This window comes from Nomascus leucogenys, chromosome 22a (assembly GCF_006542625.1).
Source record: "Nomascus leucogenys isolate Asia chromosome 22a, Asia_NLE_v1, whole genome shotgun sequence".
NCBI lineage: Eukaryota > Metazoa > Chordata > Mammalia > Primates > Hylobatidae > Nomascus > Nomascus leucogenys.
In genome coordinates, this window is record NC_044402.1 from 28159745 (window position 1) to 28180608 (window position 20864).

General features: G+C 42.2%; 1 protein-coding gene across 2 annotated transcripts in view; it reads left to right on the forward strand.

Annotated features, from left to right (window-relative positions):
* NOXRED1 (NADP dependent oxidoreductase domain containing 1) overlaps positions 1-20864 on the forward strand; it is a 31235-nt gene that overhangs the window by 6002 nt on the left and 4369 nt on the right. For both annotated transcript variants that reach the window (XM_003260803.2, XM_030803004.1), the window contains exons 2-5: positions 4962-5155; positions 11375-11555; positions 12438-12589; positions 13143-13365. In XM_003260803.2, coding sequence (XP_003260851.1) covers positions 4962-5155; positions 11375-11555; positions 12438-12589; positions 13143-13365 — 750 coding nt within the window. The remainder of the gene's footprint in view (positions 1-4961; positions 5156-11374; positions 11556-12437; positions 12590-13142; positions 13366-20864) is intronic.

Genomic DNA, 20864 nt, shown 5'->3' on the forward strand with positions numbered 1-20864 from the left:
CTGATGCCACAGGCCAGGTGTGGTGGCTCACGCCTGTAATCCCAGCCTGGAAAACAAAGCAATGCCTTGTCTCTACAAAAACAAACAAACTGATGCCATCAAAGTAAAAAGGATCTTAAGAGTAAGAGTCTACTGTGAACAATTATATGCCAACAAATTGGATAACTTCAAAGAAACAGAAAAACTCCTAGAAACATACAACCTAGAAAGACTGAATCATGAAGAAATTTAAAAAATCTGAACAGAACTATAACTAGTAAGATTGACTCAATAATAATAATAATAAACTCCCAAGAAAAGCCCCAGGCCTGATGACTTGACTGGAAAAATCTACCAAACATTTATTTTTATTTTTTATGTATTTTTAGATGGAGTCTCACTCTCTCACCTAGGCTGGAGTGCAGTGGCGCGATCTCGGCTCACTCCAGCCTCCACCGTCTCCTGCCTCGGTCTCCTGAGTAGCTGGGATTACATGCGCCTGCCACCATGCCTGGCTAATTTTTGTATTTTTCATAGAGACCAGGTTTCACCATATTGGCCAGGGTGATTTTGAACTCATGACCTCAGATGATCCGCCTGCCTTGGCTTCCCAAAGTGCTGGGATTATAGGCATGAGCCACCACACCTGGCCTTACCAAACATTTAAAGAAGAATGAATACTAATCCTTCTCAAACTCTTCCAAAAAAATTGAAGATGAAGGAACACTTCTGAACTCATTTTATGAGGCCAGCATTACCCTGATACCAAAACCAGACAAAAATAATAGAACTACAGACCAATACCCATGATGAATACAGATGCAAAATTCCTCAATAAAATATTGCCAAACTGAGTCCGATAGCCTATTAAAAGATTTATATGGCAAGTGCAATGGTTCATGCCTATTGAATTCCAACACTTTGGGAGGGCGAGGTGGGAGAATCACTTGAGCCCAGGAGTTTGAGACCAGCCTGGGCAACAACATGGTGAGATTTTGTCTCTACAAAAAAATGTAAACATTAGCTAGGCATGGTAGTGTACACCTGTAATCCCAGCTACTTGGGAAGTTGAGGTGGGTGGATTGCCTGAGCTTGGGAGGTCAAGGCTGCAGTGAGCTGTGATTGTGCCACCACACTCCAGCCTGGGTGACCAAGCAAGACTCTGTCCCAGAAAAAAAGAGAAAGGATTATACACCATGACCAAGTGGGATTTATTTCTGGAATGCAACAATGATTCAACATGCAAAATCAATCAACATAATACATCACATCAACAAAATGAAGAACAGAAATCACATGATCATTTTAATTGATGCAGAAAAGGTGTTTGACAAAATTCAACACCTTTTCATGATAAGAACACTCAGCAAACTAGGAATAGAAGGAAATTACCCCAATATAATAAAGGCTATATATGAAAGGCCCACAGGTAACATCATATTCAATGGTACAAAACTAAAAGCTTGCTGGGCGTGGTGGCTCATGCCTGTAATCCCAGCACTTTGGGAGGCCAAGGCAGGTGGATCATGAGGTCAGGAGATCAAGACCATCCTGGTCTCGTCTCTACTAAAAATATAAAAAGTTAGCTGGGTGTGGTGGCAGGCACCTGTAGTCCCAGCTACTCTGGAGGCTGAGGCAGGAGAATGGTGTGAACCCGGGAGGCGGAGGTTGTAGTGAGCCGAGATCACACCACTGCACTCCAGCCTGGGCGACAAAGCGAGACTCCATCTCAAAAAAAAAGCAAACAAAAAAAACTAAAAGCTTTTCCTCTAAGATCAGAAACAAGGCAAAGATGCCTACTCTTTCCACTTCTATTTAAGTACTGGAAGTCCTAGTCAGAGCAATTAGGCAAGAAAAACAAAAGACATCAAAATTGGAAAGCAAGAAATGGTCTCTGTTCACAGATGACATGTTTTGTTTGTTTGTTTGTTTTGAGACAAAGTCTTGCTCTGTCACCCAGGCTGGAGTGCAATGGCATGAGCATAGCTCACTATAACCTTGAACTCCTGGGCTCAAGTGACTCTCCTGCCTCAACCTCCTGAATAGCGAGGACTACAGGTGCACACCACCACACCCAGCTAACTTTTAATTTTTTTGTAGAGACAGTGTCCTGCTATGTTGCCCAGACTAATCTTAAACTCCTGCCTTCAAGCAATCCTCCCACTATGGCTTCCCAAAGTGCTGGGATTGCAGGCATGAGCCACTGTGCCCAGGCTGACATGATCTTACGTGTAGAAAACCCTTAAGATTCCATTAAGAAAAAAACTGTTAGAAATAGTAAACAAATTCAGCAAAGTTGCAGGATACAAAATCAACATACTAAAATTAGTTGCATTTCTGTACACTAATGAACAACCTGAAAAAGAAATTATGAAAATCACATTTATAATAGCCTCCAGTACAATAACATACTTAGTAATAAACTTAACAAGGGCATGAAAGATTTCTACACTGAAAACTACAAAACATTGCTAAAAGAAATTAAGGAAGACACAAATAAACGGAAAGACATCCCATGTTTATGGATTGGAAGACTTCGTTTTAAAATGTCCATACTACCTGAAGCCGTCTACAGATGCACGGCAATCCTTATCAAAATTCCAATGACATTTTTCATGAAGATAGAAAAAAAATCCAAAAATTGATATGGATGAAGCTTGAGGACATTACGCTAAGTGAAATTAGCCACGTACAAAAAGACAATACTGCATAATTCTACTTACATGAGGTATCTAAAGTAGTGGAACAGAAAGTAGAATGGTAGTTTCCAGCGGCTGGGGAGAGAGAAAAATTGTATAGAGTTTCAGGTTGGGTGCAGTGGCTCACGCCTATAATCCCAGCACTTTGGGAGGCAGAGGTGGGCGGATCACTTGAGGTGGGGAGTTCGAGACCAGCCTGGCCAACATGGAGAACCTCATCTCTACTAAAAATACAAACATTAGCTGGGCGTGGGGTGTGGTGGCACGCACCTGTGATCCCAGCTAGTCAGTAGGCTGAGGCAGAGAATTGCTTGAACGTGAGAGGTGGAGGTTGCAGTGAGCTGAGATTGTGCCGCTGCCCTCCAGCTCAGGCAGTGGAGGGAGGCTGTCTCAAAAAAAAAGAAAAGCATATAGAGTTCCAGTTTTGCAAGATGGAAAGGTTCTAAAGAGCTGTTGCACAACTATATCTATATGTATCTATCTATCTATATCTATATCTATACCTATATATATATGTATTTTTTTTTTTTGAGATCGAGTCTTGCTCTGTTGCCCAGGCTGGAGTGCAGTAGTGGATCTCGGCTCACTACAACCTCCACCTCCTGGGTTCAAGAGATTCTCCTGCCTCAGCCTCCTGAGTAGCTGAGACTACAGGTTTACACCATCACGCTGGGCTAATTTTTATATTTTTAATAGAGACGGGGTTTCACCGTGTTGGCCAGGCTGGTCTTAAACTTCTGACCTCAAGTGATCCACACGCCTTGGCCTCCCAAAGTGCTGGGATTACAGGCATCAGCCACCATGCGTAGCCACAATGTGCATATAATTAACACAACTGTACTGTGCACTTTAAAAATGGTTATGATGGTAAAGTTCATGCTGTGTGTGTGTGTGTGTGTGTGTGTGTGTGTCTGTTTTTCCTGAGACAGGGTCTTGCTCTGTCACTCAGGCTGAAGTACAGTGGCACGAGCACAGCTCACTGCAGCCTCAAACTCCTGGGCTCAAGCAATCCTCCCACCTCAGCCTCCTGGGTAGCTGGGACTACAGGTGTGCACCACCATACCTGGCTAATTCTTGTATTTTTTGTAGAGACGAGGTCTTAACATGTTGCCCAGGCTGGTCTCAAACTCCTGAGCTCAAGTGATCTGCCTGCCTTGGCCTCTCAAAGTGCTGGGATTACAGATGTGAGCCACCGTACCCAGCCCGTGTTTTTTAACCACGATTAAAAAAAAAAAATTGAAAGCTGTCTGCACAAAACATGAGGGGACTGGCCCACAATGTTACAGACATTACAGTATGCTGTATAATAGTGGCTGTTCACAATGGTGTCCTGAGCCAGTGAAATGATTAAATATTCAGACTGTTTAACCAGGCAAGTATAATACATGTAACAAAGTATGTTCATTTAAAACATTTTAAATTTTGGTCCCTTGAAAAGGGTTATACTTTTGTTTCTGGAAAATTAACTCAGGAGGAACATTTCATTCCCTAGTGAGGCTGGATAAATGACACACAGTTGAAATGTCTTATCTCCGAAGTACTTAAGGTGCCACCAAGCACCTTAAATGACAAAGCAGAAAACGTCAGAGATTGACAGTTAAGAAGAACTAGGCCCTTGGCCGGGCGCGGTGGCTCACGCTTGTAATCCCAGCACTTTGGGAGGCCGAGGCAGGCGGATCACGAGGTCAGGAGATCGAGACCACGGTGAAACCCCGTCTCTACTAAAAATACAAAAAAAATTAGCTGGGCGTGGTGGCGGGCGCCTGTAGTCCCAGCTACTCGGAGAGGCTGAGGCAGGAGAATGGCGTGAACCCGGGAGGCAGAGCTTGCAGTGAGCCGAGATTGCGCCACTGCACTCCAGCCTGGACAACAGAGCGAGACTCCGTCTCAAAAAAAAAAAAAAAAAAAAAAAAAAAAAAAAAAAAAAGAAGAACTAGGCCGGGTGCGGTGGCTCTCGCCTGTAATCCCAGCACTTTGGGAGGCCGACACGGGTGGATCACGAGGTCAGGAGATGGAGACCATCCTGGCTAATACGGTGAAACCCCATTTCTACTAAAAATACAAAAAATTAGCTGGGAGTGGTGGCAGGCAACTGTAGTCCCAGCTACTTGGGAGACAGGCAGGAGAATGGCGTGAACCTGGGAGGCGGAGCTTGCAGTGAGCCAAGATCACCCCATTGCACTCTAACCTGGGCGACAAAGTGAGACTCTGTCTCAAAAAAAAAAAAAAAGAACTACAGTGTGTGCATGTATTTATGTACGTGTCTGTGTGTTCATTCTCCAGAGCATCATTAAATGAGAATCAAAGTTCCAGACATCTCTCAATTGGCTCCCTTAATTCAGCCACTCCTGAAGAATTTAAGGTGGGCATCATTGGAGGTGGCCACCTTGGGAAGCAGCTGGCTGGCACACTGCTGCAGCTTGTCCCCATCCCTGCTGAAAGCCTGCGGATCTCCACTCGGAGGCCAGAGACTCTGGGTGAGGAGCAGTGTGTGGTAGAAAGGGGGCTTGGTTGTGCTGTGTAGGTGTCAACAAAGCCATTTTGAAAGGGTCCTTCAAAGAGGAATCCTTGCATACCGCGTGTGGAGTTCTCAGCTTGCTGGCCCTAAGAAAGGTTAGAAGCATGGCTTTCTCTCTTGTTCTTTAAAGCAACTTTTTTCTCCATGTATATCTTTTATATCCGTGTCTCCTCCCTGTGCCCTTGGTGGTGAAGTATCTTTCCGGATCTTTGATACAGGGAAGCTTTCCATACAGAGTTCAGATCTTCTAACTGAATCAGTTAGGGTCTGGTTGGGTGTTACACAGTTCCAGGCATTTGCAGTTGGCCTTATATTTTTAAAAATGACATTTACTGACTTTAAAAAAATGTTTTGTGGTCGGGCGCGGTGGCTCACACCTGTAATCCCAGCACTTTGGGACGCCAAGGTGGGCAGATGACGAGGTCAAGAGATTGAGACCATTCTGGCCAACATAGTGAAACCCTGTCTCTGCTAAAAATACAAAAATTAGCTGGGCATGGTGGTGCGTGCCTGTAGTCCCAGCTACTCAGGAGGCTGAGGCAGGAGAATTGCTTGAACCCAGGAGGCAGAGGTTGCAGTGAGCTGAGATCACACCACTGCACTCCAGCCTGGCAACAGAATAAGACTCTGTCTCAAAAAAAAAAAAAAAGTTTTGTAATGATTCCATTTATGGTGATAGAAATCAGAACAATGATTTCTTCTGGGAGATAGACTGAGAAAGTCCCAAAGCAACTTTTTCTGGGGAGATGAAAATGTTCTATATCTTGAGAGAGGTATGGGTTAAATGGGTGTATGCTTTTGTCAAAACTGATCAAACTGTACACTTCATATCTGTGTTTTGCATTATATGTAAATTACACTTCAATAATAAAAAATGTAAAATAATATGCATATTGTAGAAAATTTGTCTATAAGGAAGGATACAACTGCCTATAATCTACTCGGGTTATCATTTCCTTCCCGTGTTTTTTTTTCTCTAATTATATCAGTAATTGACACTGTATATAGTTGTTTGTATTCTGTTTTTTTTTTACATAATGTTATCATGAGCATATTCTCATATCGTTTAACATTTTTTGAAATAATGATTTGTCCACACCTGTAATCCTAGCACTTTGGGAGGCCGAGGTGGGCAGATCACCTGAGGTCAGGAGTTTGAGACCAGCCTGGCCAACATGGTGAAACCCAGTCTCTACTAAAAATACAAAAATTAGCCAGGTGTAGTGGTGGGCGCCTGTAGTCCCAGCTACTCAGGCGACTGAGGCAGGCAAATCACTTGAACCCAGGAGGCGGAGCTTGCAGTGAGGTGAGATCGCATCATTGCACTCCAGCCTCAGCAACAGAGTGAGACTCTGTCTCAATCAATCAATCAATAAGAAATAATGATTTTAAGCCCCTCCACTTTCCCACAGTAGAAGGTTACCCCAGCAGGCTTTGAGTACACTCCCTTGCATCTCCCTAGCAGGGTATGCTTGCTGTACCTGGTGTTTGGATGCACAGACTTTGTAGTTGTGCCCAGCAGTGGCTAAGACCACTAGACACCCTACGCCATTCTTCTTTTCTGTTTTCATCTCAGGATTTAAAATTTTAATTATATTAGTAAGAGATTAATGTTAAAAAAAAAGATTTTAAGGTTGTATAGTATCCCAAAGTATGGATGTACTATAATTTATGTAACTATGCCTTATTTAGTTGAACTTCCTTGTACATAATTTTCCAAATAAAGTTATTAGGTCAAAGAATTGGTACAGCTTTATTAAAATTTTTTTTTTTTTTAGACTGAGTCTTGCTCTGTCACCTAGGCTGGAGTGCAGATCGTGGAGAGCATGATCTCAGCTCACTGCAACCTCTGCCTCCTGGGTTCAAGCCATTCTCCCGCCTCAGCCTCCTGAGTAGCTGGAATTACAGGCATACACTACCACAACCAGCTAATTTTTTTTGTATTTTTAGTAGAGATGGGGTTTCACCATGTTAGCCAGGCTGGTCTCGAACTCCTGACCTCAGGTGATTTGTCTGCCTTGGCCTCTCAAAGTGCCGGGATTACAGGCGTGAGCCACTGCGCCCGGCCCTAAAATATTATTTCTATACAATAAATGGCACACAGTTAAAAGAGTACAATTTGATGTTTTGACATGTATACACCTGTGAAACCATCACAAGGTAATGAATGTATCCCATCACCCCCAAAAGTTGCCACTTGTCTTTGGTAATCCCTTTCTGTCCACTTCCCTGAAGCTCTCCACCCATGAAACCAACAATCTGATTTCTGTCACCAAAGATTAGTGTGCATTTTCTAGAATTTTATATAAATGGAATCATACAGTTCGTAGTGTTTTTTTAGTCTAACTTCTTTCGAACTGCATAATTTGTTTGAAATATATCCAAGTTGTTTTTTTTTTTTTTTGAAACAGAGTCTCACTCTGTTGCCCATGCTGGAGTGCAGTGGTGTGATCTCGGCTCACTGCAACCTCCGTCTCCCGGGTTCAAGCGATTCTCCTGCCCCAGCATCCCAAGTAGTTGGGATTACATGTGCTCACCACCATGCCTGGCTAATTTTTTGTATTTTTAATAGAGATGGGGTTTCATCATGTTGGCCAGGCTGGTCTCCAACTCCTGACCTCAAGTGATCCTCCCACCTCAGCCTCCCAAAGTGCTGGGATTACAGGCGTGAGCCACCATGCCCAGCTGAAATATATCCAAGTTTTTAATGTATCAATATCCTTTTTTATTTCTGAGTAGTATTTCCCTGCATGATTATTCCACAGTTTATGTATTTGCTTGACTTAGGCTGTTTCCAGTTTCTGGCTATTACAAATAAAGCTGCCATGAATACATGTATATAAGTGTTCATGTGGGCAACTACTTTCATTTTTCTTGGGTAAATACCTGGCAGTGAAATGGCTAGGTCATGTGGTAGGTATATCTTTAATATTTAAAGAAACTTCTAATGTATTTTTTCAAATTGACCTCCCAAAAGGCTTTCAGGTATACTTTTTTTTACCAACACTGCATAAGAACACCCATTTCACTACATCCTGGTCAGTGCTGGGATCATTTTTAACATCACCATTTTAATATGCTTTAAATTATTTTCTTGTATTAATATGTCTTTCATTAATCACTAGAAGAGTTTTATTTTCTTAGGTTTATTACTGTGTCATATTTTTTTGAGGTGTTTCTGACCATTTTTTCTGTTGGAGTGCCCGTATTTTTCTTACTTACTTTATTTATGTATTTATGTATGTATGTATGTATGTATTTTGAGACAGAGTCTCACTTTGTCACCCAGGCTGGAGTGTAGTGGCATGATCTCGGCTCATTACAACCTCCCTGCCTCCCAAGCTCAAGTGATTCTCATGCCTCAGCCCCTCACATACCTGGGATTACAGGCACACACCACCATGCCCAACTAATTTTTGTATAATATTTTAGTAGAGACGGGGTTTTGCCATGTTGGCCAAGCTGGTCTCGAACTCCTAGCCTCAAGTGATCCACTTGCCTTAGCCTCCCAAAGTGCTGGAATATAGGTGTGAGCCACAGTGCCCAGGTTTATTTTTTTCTTTTTTTTTGGTTTATAAATAGAGACGGTGTCACTCTAATGCCGAGGCTAGTCTTAAACTGCTAGGCTCAACCAGTCCTCCCACCTCACCTTCTGAAAGTGCTGGTATTACAGGAGTGAATCACCACACCTGGCCATTTTCTTTTTTCCTATATTCCTGAGGAAACTAAAAAAAAATCTTACCAACTGGGCGTGGTGGCTCATGCCGGTAATCCCAGCACTTTGAGAGGCTGAGTCATGTGGATCACTTGAGTCCAGGAGTTTGAGACCAGCCTGGCCAACATGACGAAACCCCATCTCTGCTAAGGTACATACCTTTGAATCCCAGCTACAGGGGAGGAATGAGAATTGCTTGAACCCAGGAGGCAGAAGTTGCAGCGAGCCAAAATTGCACCACGCACTCCAGCCTGGATGACAGAGCAAGACTCTGTCTCAAACAAAAAAAAAAAATCTTACCACTCAAAGTATATTTCTTTATCCCATCAATAGGACTAATACATGTGATATTTCAACAAAGTACATATATTCTTTGCGAAGCAATATATTTATTAGAATAAAATTATAGTTGTAAAATATCACTATGTGTTGTGTAAGGAAACAAGAATTCAAAATGCTCAACATCAGCTTCTATGCACATGAAAAGAATGAGAACACCACAAGAGAGAATGATAGATATGCCTGTTTTCTAAGCTTTGTCCTGTTGTATTAGAACTGCTATAAAGATACTGTCTGAGACTGGGTAATTTATAAACAAAAGAGTTTTAATTGACTAACAGTTCTGCATGGCTGTGGAGGCCTCAGGAAACTTACAATCATGGTGGAAGGTGAAGGAGAAGCAAGTACCTTCTTCACAAGGCGGGAGGAGAGAGCACACAGGGGAAAGTGCCATGTTTAAACCATCAGCTCTCATGAGAACTCCCTCACTATCATGAGAACAGCATGGGGGAAACTGCCCCCATGATCCAATCACCTCACACCAGGTCCCTCCCTTGACACGTGGGGATTACAATTTGAGATGAGATTTGGGTGGGGGCACAGAGCCAAGCCAAATCATCTGTCTTTCTTCCAGGTTTATCAGTATCTAGATAACCTCAGCATTACATTTGCCATGTACTCTCAGTGGTTAACATAAGAAGTCACTCTCCAATGTCTGTTATATTCTGCTTTCCAATGACATTTATGACATACCACCAGATGTGAGTGTACACTTTAGGTTTATACTTTTGAAAATCCATATTGCCTCATGCCCATAATCCCAGCACTTTGGGAGGCTATGGCAGGAGGATCACTTGAAGCCAGGAGTTGGAAACCAGCCTGGATAACATAGTGAGATCCCATCTCTAGCCAAAAAAAAAAAAAAAAAAATTAACTACCAGTGAGTGTTTTTATGCAACTACATGAGTTATCAGTCTTTCCTCATTTATAAATATCCCAATAAAATCAATTTGTATATACTTTACCGAAACTGTTAAATCTTTGTAAACTCCTCTCAGCCTCTGATTTATACCTTCCACTCTCCCAGTCTTTTCCACCACCTCAAGCCAGCAGCTCTGTAACTTTGGACAAGTCATATAACTTCTTGAATCCTCAGTCTCCTCATCTGTAAAATGGGACTGCTACTCGTTTCTGCTTCATAAGGTCCTTGTGGGAGTTACACCTTAGAAACTGTAAGGTACTTTGTACATTATCTGACACATGGTTATCCTGCAGTACATTGGAGTAAAAGGCTTCTCTGAGATTTTTTTCTTCCTAAAAGAAAGTCTGGGCAGCACACAATGGCTCATGCCTGTAATCCCAGGACTTTGGGAGGTGGAGGTGAGAGGATCACTTGAGTCCTGGGGTTTGAGGCCAGCCTAGGCAACATAGTAAGACCTTGTCTCTACACAAAATAAAAAAATTAGCTGGGCATGGTCACACTCACCAGTGGTCCCAGCTACTTGGGAGGCTGAGGCGGGAGGATCCCTTGAGCTCAGTAAGTTGAGGCTATAGTAAGCTGTGATCACGCCACAGGTGACAGAGCAAGACCCTGTCTTAAAAAAAAAATCGGAAAAATTCTAGCACTTGATCTAAAAGTAAGATAAAGATGAATTATAGGCCAGGCGTGGTGGCTCACGCCTGTAATCCCAGCACTTTGGGCGGACGAGATGGGTGGATCATCTGAGGTTGGGAGTTTGAGACCAGCCTGGCCAACATAGTGAAACCCCGTTTCTACTAAAAATACAAAAACTAACTGGGTGTGTGGCGCGTGCCTGTAATCTCAGCTACTCGAGCGGCTGAGGCAGGAGAATTGCTTGAACCCGGGAGGCGGAAGTTGCAGTGAGCTGAGATTATGCTAGTGTACTGCAGCCTGGGCATCACAGCGAGACTCCGTCTCAAAAAAAAAAAAAAAAAAACAAAGATGAATTATAATTTCAAGTACTACTGCTGCTTTAGTAATAGAGTTAGGGCATTGCTGCATGGCTTTTAGAAGGTCTGTAGGAAGGAATATCTTCTGATTTATGGAGCAATAAGATGGGTTGATTTACTGAGGTAAAATAATGATCACCCTCTCCCCATAGTTGATGTTCAGGTCAAACTCCTTAGTACTGTGCCCTTCCTGTCTTCCTTTATCCCTCCAAGGTGAGCTCCAGAAGCTGGGAATCAAATGCTTTTACCATAATGCTGATCTGGTGAGTTGGGCCGACGTGATATTCCTCTGCTGCTTGCCATCTCAGCTGCCTAATATCTGCGTAGAAATTCACACCAGCCTTGAGAAGACCAGCATTGTGTACAGCTTTGTAGCTGCCATCCCATTACCCAGGTATCTTGTTAGGGTGAGAACGGAACTGGCACAACTGCTCTGTCTCCTTATCTCTGACTTCTGCCTCCCACCTCCACTGTAGCCCCTATCTCTTAGAGTTGGTCGTTTCCAGTAATAAGGAGGAAGCAGCTTTATCTGTAGAAGAACATAGTTAGCCAATCTTTTTCGTAACTTCCCTACTTACCCACAAATAGTACCCACAAACCATTTTTATTGCTGTACAAAGGTTTAAAATTGCAATAGAACATTTATTCCCATTACTCGAACACTTAAGTATTCTCCTTGTGCATCAATGAGAAGAGAAACCATCGGTCAATAACATGAAGTTACTGAAAGTATGTGACAAATATTACTTATGCACACTTAGTTTCTAGCCCAGTGCCTAGCACATAACATTCAATAAGTAAGGATTTGTAGGCCAGGCACGGTGGCTCACGCTTGTAATCCCAGCACTTTGGGAGGCCGAGGCGAGCGGATCACGAGGTCAGGAGATCGAGACCACGGTGAAACCCCGTCTCTACTAAAAATACAAAAAAATTAGCCGGGCGTGGTGGCGGGCGCCTGTAGTCCCAGCTACTCGGAGAGGCTGAGGCAGGAGAATGGCGTGAACCCGGGAGGCGGAGCTCGCAGTGAGCCGAGATTGCACCACTGCACTCCAGCCTGGGCGACAGAGTGAGACTCTGTCTCAAAAAAAAAAAAAAGGATTTGTTAGGTGGATGAACAGTCCAGTTAATTAGTGCTCTCAGCACAGACCCAGACCCGCAATTTTTCTCTGAGCTGTGCGGGGGAGTCTGTTGATGGGGTTGGATGTAAACACAGTGGGTTATGTGGTCATTTATTCCAGTCCTGGCATTGCACTCCCTGTCTTGGCTTTACTTCCAGGCTGAAACTACTGTTGAACCACACCAATATCTTGCGGCCTCAGTATCAGTATGGTGAAGATTCTGTCAGCGTCTGGGGGGCCAATAAGGAAGTCGTAGCTGCTCTCCAAGATCCTACGATTCTTCAAGCTACCTGTCCCTACAGTCCTGCTGGTCATGGCTCAACATATTTCTGGCATTCTTTGGAAAATTAATTTCCTGTTGGCCCATTGCTATCTTATTAAATCAATCTGTGTGTGTGTGTGTGTGTGTAAGGCACAAGGTACTGCAGGAGAGCTACTTAGGAAGAGCTAAGAAGCTTGATTATTTGGATTTCTTAAGGACAAATTAAAACCAAAAGAGGAGATAGCTTATTTCAATAGGAGGATGTAATATTGGACTAAAATGGCTTTTCCCTGTTCTAATCTTGCAGTTTTCCCCAGTTCCTTCTCCATATTAGCAACGATATTCCAGAGACACTTTTTGCCATTAGCAATGTCCACATTAGTCGTATCTGTCCACCTTTGGGATGGTCAACACATGATGTGTTATAAAGGGCACAAGTAGTGCTTGTGGCTCAAGAAGGAATGTTTGCTTATCTCGTGGTTCATATTACCAATCTGTCTTGGAAAAAAGGTGGCTATTCACTGTCAGGGGTTTATTCTAGGTTCTCTGCAACTCATTTTTGGTGGTGCTAACTGGTATTTACCTTCTCATTGATGTGTAGGGGGAATAATCCTCAGTATCAAGTGGTTGGAGGGAGTGTTCTATGCGGCCCTAAACATATGCACAGCAAGAAACATGGCCCACTCCCAAGTGCTGCAGCTTCTGAGTGAACTCTTTCTCTCCGTGCACTTTGAAGACTGTGGGAAAGACACAGCATCTTGCCCAAAGTTTCAATTAACAGATTTTGTCAGCAAAGCCTATGGCAAGAACTTGTGTGGGGAAAGGTAAGGGCATTGGACAGCTGGCCATTCTCATTTCTCCCAGACTCTTCTCTTAGTTAATGCTTTTTTTCTTTTATCCTTTCATGTTCTCTTTAAATATTGATAAAAATCATACCTTTTTGTAAAGAATTTCAACTAGTAGAAAAGTAAATGCCATCCTTTGCCTTCCAAATCCCGTTTCATAGATTTCACCTCTAACAGTTTTTATATTTTTATCTATACATTTACAAACATTTATATTGTTATAATGTATATGCATATCTATTCCTATATATAGTGTTGGACACATGGGAACTATATATTCTGCTTTTTTACTTACTGTATCACAGCTAGCATTCTATGTTAGTACAATCATAGCTACTTCATTTATGAGCAGCTACCTAGGTGTCCACCAGACACATTTATTTCGTTAAATTTATTCACCCTGTCTCCACTTGATAGAGATGTAGTTCCTCCTCCCATCCCCAATTTTGCATTACAGGCTGCTTTGACATTCTTTTTTTTTTTTTAATTTTATTTTTTGAGACAGTCTTGCTCTGTTACCCAGGCTGGAGTGCAGTGGCACGATCTCGGCTCACTGCAACCTCTGCCTCCCGGGTTTAAGTGATTCAAGTGCCTCAGCCTCGCGAGTAGCTGGGATTACAGGCGTGTGCCACCATGCCTGGCTAATTTTTGTATTTTTAGTAGATACACGGTTTCGCCATGTTGGCCAGGCTGGTCTCCCAACTCCTGACCTCAAGTGATCCACCCGCCTTGGCCTACCAAAGTGCTGGGATTACAGGTGTGAGCCAGTGCACCCGACCTGCTTTGAACATTCTTGTACTTTGCGCACTTGTACCAGTATTTCGGTGGCATATGTGAAAGAATCTCTGGGTCAAAGTTTATGCATATTTTATATTTGATAGGTGTTCCCAAATTGCTTATAAAAAATGTGGTACTTGTTTACATTTCTACCAACAACATATGAGGGTGCCACTTCTTTAATATCTGGTAACTATCAAATAAATATTTTTCATCTTTGATAATCTAATATGCAAAGATTATTGCTCTTATTACTAGTGACTTCCCTGTCACTAGATCCACTGGATGCTTTAAACTCTTTTTCTTCCTTAATTATTGAACATGCCATCCTTCTGAAGCAGTCTCTTCTCTAGGCTGTCATGATCCCTCCCGTTCTCCTCATTTTCTTCCTGACTCCCCGGCCCCTCCTTTGCTAGCTCCTCCTCTGCCTCACCCTTAAATCTGGGTGTTTTCAGGGCTCTATCCTAGGCCCTTTTCTTTTCATGCTATACTTCTTTTCATTCTATACTTTGTTCCTGGTGATCTTTTCCACTTTGGGGACTTAGGTTCCCATCTTTACACTGACAGCATGTAACTCTGTATCTGTAGCCTAAATGTCAATGCTGTGCCTAGGTAACTGTGTATTCACCATCTCCACTCAGGCTCACCACGTCCAAAAACATACCTGCTCTTATACCTGCTCTTCTGATGTTTCTTACCTAATTACATGCTGCTTCACCAAGTTGTTCAAGTCAGAACCCTAGAAGTAATCCTAGATTCTTCTTCCTCTCTTATCTTTTGTATTCCAATCAATCATCAATGGACAGTTTATTCTCTATGCCCGTGGTTCACTTTTGGTTTGGAGATTTTTCTTCTTCATTATCCCAGGGATTCCCCTCACTTTTCTGTTGTATTGGATCTCTTGTTTCCTGTCATGGAAGCATCTCTTGTTTCTCTCTCATGAATTACTTCTTAATTTGGGGGGAACATGTCCTGCAGTACCTTCCTGAGAAAGGGTGCATTGAAATAATTTTCAGAGACTCTTTGAGAGGTTTTTGTTCTAGCCTTCTATTTTATTGAGAACATAACCAGGTATAGAATTGCAGGTTGAAAATAATTCTCCCTTAGAATTTTGAGGCATTGCATCTACAGCCATACCACCCTGAACGTGCCTGATATCATCTGATCTCGGAAGCTAAGCAGGGTCGGGCCTGGTTAGTACTTGGATGGGAGAATTTTGAGGCATTGCTTCATTGTCTTTCAGCTTCTAGAGTTGCTACTGAGAGTTACAGTGCCATTCTAATTCTTAATCTTTTGTCTAAACCTGTTTCTTTCCTTTCTGGAAGCTTATGAGATCTTTTGACCTCAGTATCTTGAAATTTTATGATGTGCCATGATGTAGGTCTATTTTAATTAAATGTTGAGCACTTGGTGGGCCTTTTATTTCCATTAACTTTTTTGTTTTTATTTTAATTTTTTTGATAGAGGGTCTTACTCTGCTGCCCAGGCTGGAATGCAGTGGTGTATAATGTTGGCTCACTGCAACCTCCACCTCCTGGGCTCATGTGATCTTCCCACCTCAGCCTCCCGAGTAGCTGGGACTACAGGCACACACCACCACGCCTGGCTAATTTTTGTATTTTTAGTGATAAGTCTATCAAGCAATATAGTGTCTGGGATTGCCTTCAAAATAATCCAATAGATGGGGGTAAAGGAGTAGGGGTGGGGTTTTGGATGAGAAAAGATTGGCTATAAACTGACAATTGTTAAATCTGAGTGATAGGCACACGGAGTTTCATTATACTATTTTTTGTTATATTCTTTTTTACTTAATACTATTCTATGTTTCATTCTATTTTGTTTTAAAATTTCCATAATTAAAAACAAAAAGTTTCCTTCTAGTAGTTTGTCAACCCTAATTTACTCATCCTAATTTTACTCTTCTCAAGTTTTAAGAAAATCTACTTCAAATTTTATCAGTTTCCCTTTTAAGCATTTAATGAGATTTTTGTTTCTCCTCTCCTCTAAGATTGTAATATTTAATTAATGTTGTAAACTATATAGTTTTCCTGTCAAATTTTCCTTGTATTCTTTTTTTTTTGAGACAGAGTTTCACTTTTGTTGCCCAAGCTGGAGTGCAATGGTGTGATCTCGGCTCACTGCAACCTCTGCCTCCCAGATTCAAGCGATTCTCCTGCCTCAGCCTCCCAAGTAGCTGGGATTACAGGCATGTGCCACCACACCCGGCTAATTTTTTGTATTTTTAGTAGAAATGGGGTTTCGCCATGTTAGCAGGCTGGTCTCGAACTCCTGACCTCAGGTGATGCCCGCCTTGGCCTCCCAAAATACTGGGATTACAGGCATGAGCCACCATGCCTGGCTTGATGTGTAGTATCTTTTCATATGCTTATTGACCATTTGTATATTGTCTTTGGTGAGATGTCTGTTAAGGTCTCTGGCCCATTCTTAAATTGGGTTGTGTTCCTATTGTGGAATTTTTTTTTTTTTGAGACAGAGTTTCACTCTTGTTGCCCAGGCTGGAGTGCAATGGCACGATCTCCGCTCACTGCAACCTCTGCCTCCCTGGTTCAAGCGATTCTCCTGCCTCAGCCCCCCAAGTAGCTGGGATTACAGGCATGCACCACCATGCCCGGCTAATTTTTGTATTTTTTTTTTTTAGTAGAGATGAGGTTTCTCCATGTTAGTCAGGCTGGTCTTGAAATCCCGACCTCAGGTGATCCGCCCACCTCAGCCTCCCAAAGTGCTGGGATTACAGGCGTGAGCCACCGCTCCCGGCTCCCATTGTTGAATTTTAAGAGTTCTTTGTATGTTTTGGAAAACAGTCCTTTATCTGTCTTCTGCAAATATTTTCTCTAGTCTGTGGCTTGTGTTTTCATTCTCTTGACAGTGTCTTTCACAAATTAGAGGCTTTTAGTTTTAGTTATTTAATTTAAATTCTTTAATTATGCCCAGCTTGTCAATTGTTTTTTTCATGTATCATGCCTTTGGTATTAACAACTATATAGTCACTGCCAAACCCAAGATCATCTAGATTTTCTCCTATATTGTCTTCCAGGAGTTTTATAGTTCTGCATGTGACACATTTTGACTTAACTTCTGTGAAGGGTGTAAGGTTTGTGTCTAGATTCATTTTTTCTTTTTTGCATTTGGATGTCCAAGTGCTTCAGTACCATTTGTGAAGAGATTGTCTTTTCTCCATTATAGTGCTTTTGCTCCTTTGTCAAAGAGCAGTTAACTATATTTATGTGGGTCTATTTCTGGGCTTTCTATTCTATTCCACTCTATTTGTCTTTCACCAATACCACACTATCTTCATTATTGTAGCTTGAAAGGATGTCTCGAAGTTGGGTAGTGTTACTCCTCTGACTTTGTTCTTCCATTTCAATACTGAGTTGGCTATTCTGAGTCTTTTTTGTTGTTGAGACAAGGTCTTGCTCTGTTGCCCAGGCTGGGGTGCAGTGGCACGATCATGGCTCACTGCAGCCTCAACCTTCTGGGCTCAAGCAATCCTCCCACTTCAGCTTCCTGAGTAGCTAGAACTACAGAACTACAGGTGCACACCATTATGCCCAGCTGATTTTTTATATTTTTTTGTAGAGATGGGATCTTGCTATGTTGCCCAGGCTGGTCTCAAGCTCCCAGCCTCAAGTGATCCTCCTGCCTCAGCCTCCCAAAGTGCTGGAATTACAGGCATGAGCCATCACACCCAGCCTGTTCTGAGTCTTTTGCTCTTCCATTTAAACTTTTTTTTTTGAGACAGAGTCTTGTTCTGTTGCCCATGCTGGAGTGCAGTGGCACCATGTTGGCTCACTGCAACCTCTGCTTCCTGGGTCAAGCAATTCTCCTGCCTCAGCTTCCCCAGTAGCTGGGATTACAGGTATCCGCCACCATGCCCAGCTAATTTTTGTATTTTAGTAGAGATGGGGTTTCACCATGTTGGCCAGGCTGGTCTCAAACTCCTGACCTCGTGATCCACCCACCTCGGCCTCCCAAAGTGCTGAGATTACAGGCGTGAGCTGCTGCACCTGGCCTCATTTAAACTATAGAGTCAATTTTCCAATATCCACAAAATAATTTCCTGGGATTTTGATTGCCATTGCGTTGAATGTGTAGTTCAGTTGGGAAGAACTGACATCTTTATAGTATTGAGTCTTCTCCTCCATGAACATGAAATCTCTATATTTATTTTGTTGTTTTTTGACTTCTCTCATCAGTTTCATAGTTTTCCTTATATAGATCTTGTACATATTTTGTTTGATTTATAACTAAGTATTTCATTTTGGGGGTGCTAATATAAATTGGATATGTGTTTTTAATTTCAAATTCCACTTGTTCATTGCTGGTATATAGAAAAGAGACTGACTTTTGCATATTAATCTTGTATCCTACAACTTTGCAACATACATTTAAACATTTGCCCTATTGCTTCACCAAGCCATTCTAAGTCATAAGAGACTATTCCTGTAAATTGTGTATTCAGTGAAAGGCTCATCAAAAACTCAAAAGAATAAAACCGTTTGTCTCTTATCTACCTATGACCTGGAAATCCCCGCCCCACTTGAAGTTGTCCCACCTTTCCAGACCAAACCAATGTACATCTTACATATAGTGACTGATGTCTCCTGTATTCCTAAAATGTATAAAACCATGCTGTGCCACAACTACCTTGGGCACATGTCATCAGAACCTCCTGGGGCTGTGTCATGGGCACGTAGCCACAACCTCGGCAAAATAAACTTTTTAAATTGACTGATGCTTGTCTCAGATACTTTCTGGTTTACAGTGTTATCTGTTAGATCAATTAGGAGTAAGAAAAACTAAAGTTATCTTCACTTGTTCCTTCTTCAGTGCTCTTCTTTTCTTTATGTAGATCCGTGTTTCTGACCTATATCATTTTCCTCCTAAGGAACTTCTTTGAACATTTCTTGCAAGAAAGGTCTACTTGCAACAAATTCCCTCAATTTTTGTTCAGTAAAGTCTTTATTTCTCCTTCGCTTTTGAAGGATAACTTTGCACAGAGTTCTAGGTTAGTGATTTTTTTTCTTCCTGCACTTTAAATATTTCACTGCATTCTCTCCTTGCTTACATGATTCTAAAAATCAGCTTTCTTATCTTTGTTTTTCTATGGGTACAGTGTTTTTTTCCCTCTGGCTTGTCTTAAGGTTTATTTTTGTTTTTCTATAGTCTCAAAATGATATGTTTAGGTATAGTTTTTTGTTTGTTTTTGTTATTTATCCTGCTTGGTGTCTTCTTGAGCTTCCTAGATTTGTGGTTTGGTGTCTGACATTAATTTGGGGGAAATTCCCAGTCATTATTGTTTCAAATATTACTTGTGTTCCTTTCTCTCCTCCTTCTAGTCTCATTATGTGCATGTTACATCTTTTGTAGTTGTCCCACAGTCCTTGGATATTTTGTTCTGTATTTTTCAGTCTTTGTTTTCTTTGCTTTTCAGTTTTGGAGGTTTCTGTTGAGATATCCTCAGATTCAGAGATTATTTCCTCGGCCATGTACAGTCTATTAATAGGGGCCTCAAAGACATTCTTCATATCTGTCACAGTGTTTTTAATGAGTAGTATTTATTTTTGGTTCCTGGAACTTCCATCTTTCTGCTTCCATAGTCTGGCTGTTCTTGCCATCTACTTTATCCATTAGATCCTTTAGCATATTAGTCATAGTTATTTTATTTTTTGAGACAGGGTCTTGCTCTGTTACCTAGGCCGGAATGCAGTGGCATGATCACTGCTCACTGCAGCTACAATCTCCCAAGCTCAAGTGATCATCCCACCTCTCCCAAGTAGCTGGACCACAGGCACATGCTACCATGCCTGGCTAGTTTTATTATTTGTAGAGACTGGGGTCTCACTTTGTTGCCCAACTTGAATTCCTGGGCTCAAGCAGTCCTCCCACCTCAGCCTCCCAGATTGCTGGGATTACAGGAGTGAGTCACCTCGCCTGGCCTCAGTCATAGTTATTTTAAATTCCCAGTCTCATTATTCCAGTATTCCTCTCATATGTGGTTCTGATGCTTGTTCTACCTTTTCAAATTATGGGTTTTGGTGGTTTTTTGTTTCTTGGCTTTTAGTATGCCTGTTAACTTTTTCTGGATAGTCAGACATCATGTACCAGGTAAAAAGAACTGCTGTAAATAGGCTTTTGTTTATTTGCTTTTGAGACAGAGTCTTGCCCTGTCGCCCAGGCTGGAGTGCAGTAGCGCAATCTCGGCTCACTGCAACCTCCGCCTCCTGAGTTCAAACGATTCTCCGGCCTCAGCCTCCTGAGTAGCTGGGATTACAGGTGCCCGCCATCACACCCAGCTAATTTTTGTATTTTTAGTAGAGATGGGGTTTCACCATGTTGGCCAGGCTGGCCTCGAACTCCTGACACCATGATCTGCCCGCCTCGGCCTCTCAAAATGCTGGGATTACAAGCATGAGCCATCGCATCCGGCCTGTAAATAGGCCTTTAATAATGTAGTAAGCAGTTGAGGAGGGGAAGTGTTCTATAGTCCTATGAGTAGCTCTCAGTCTTTGAGTGAGCCTGTGCTCTGGACTGTGAACTTCACAAGTGTTTCTCAGGATTTTTTTCCTTCTTCAGTGGAACAGGATGGCTAAAGTGGGCTGGAGTTGAGGAGCCCACTCCTCCTTCCACGTGGAAGGGTAGACCTGACTGGAACTGGCTATTTCTCTTCCCGCAGGTCAGTT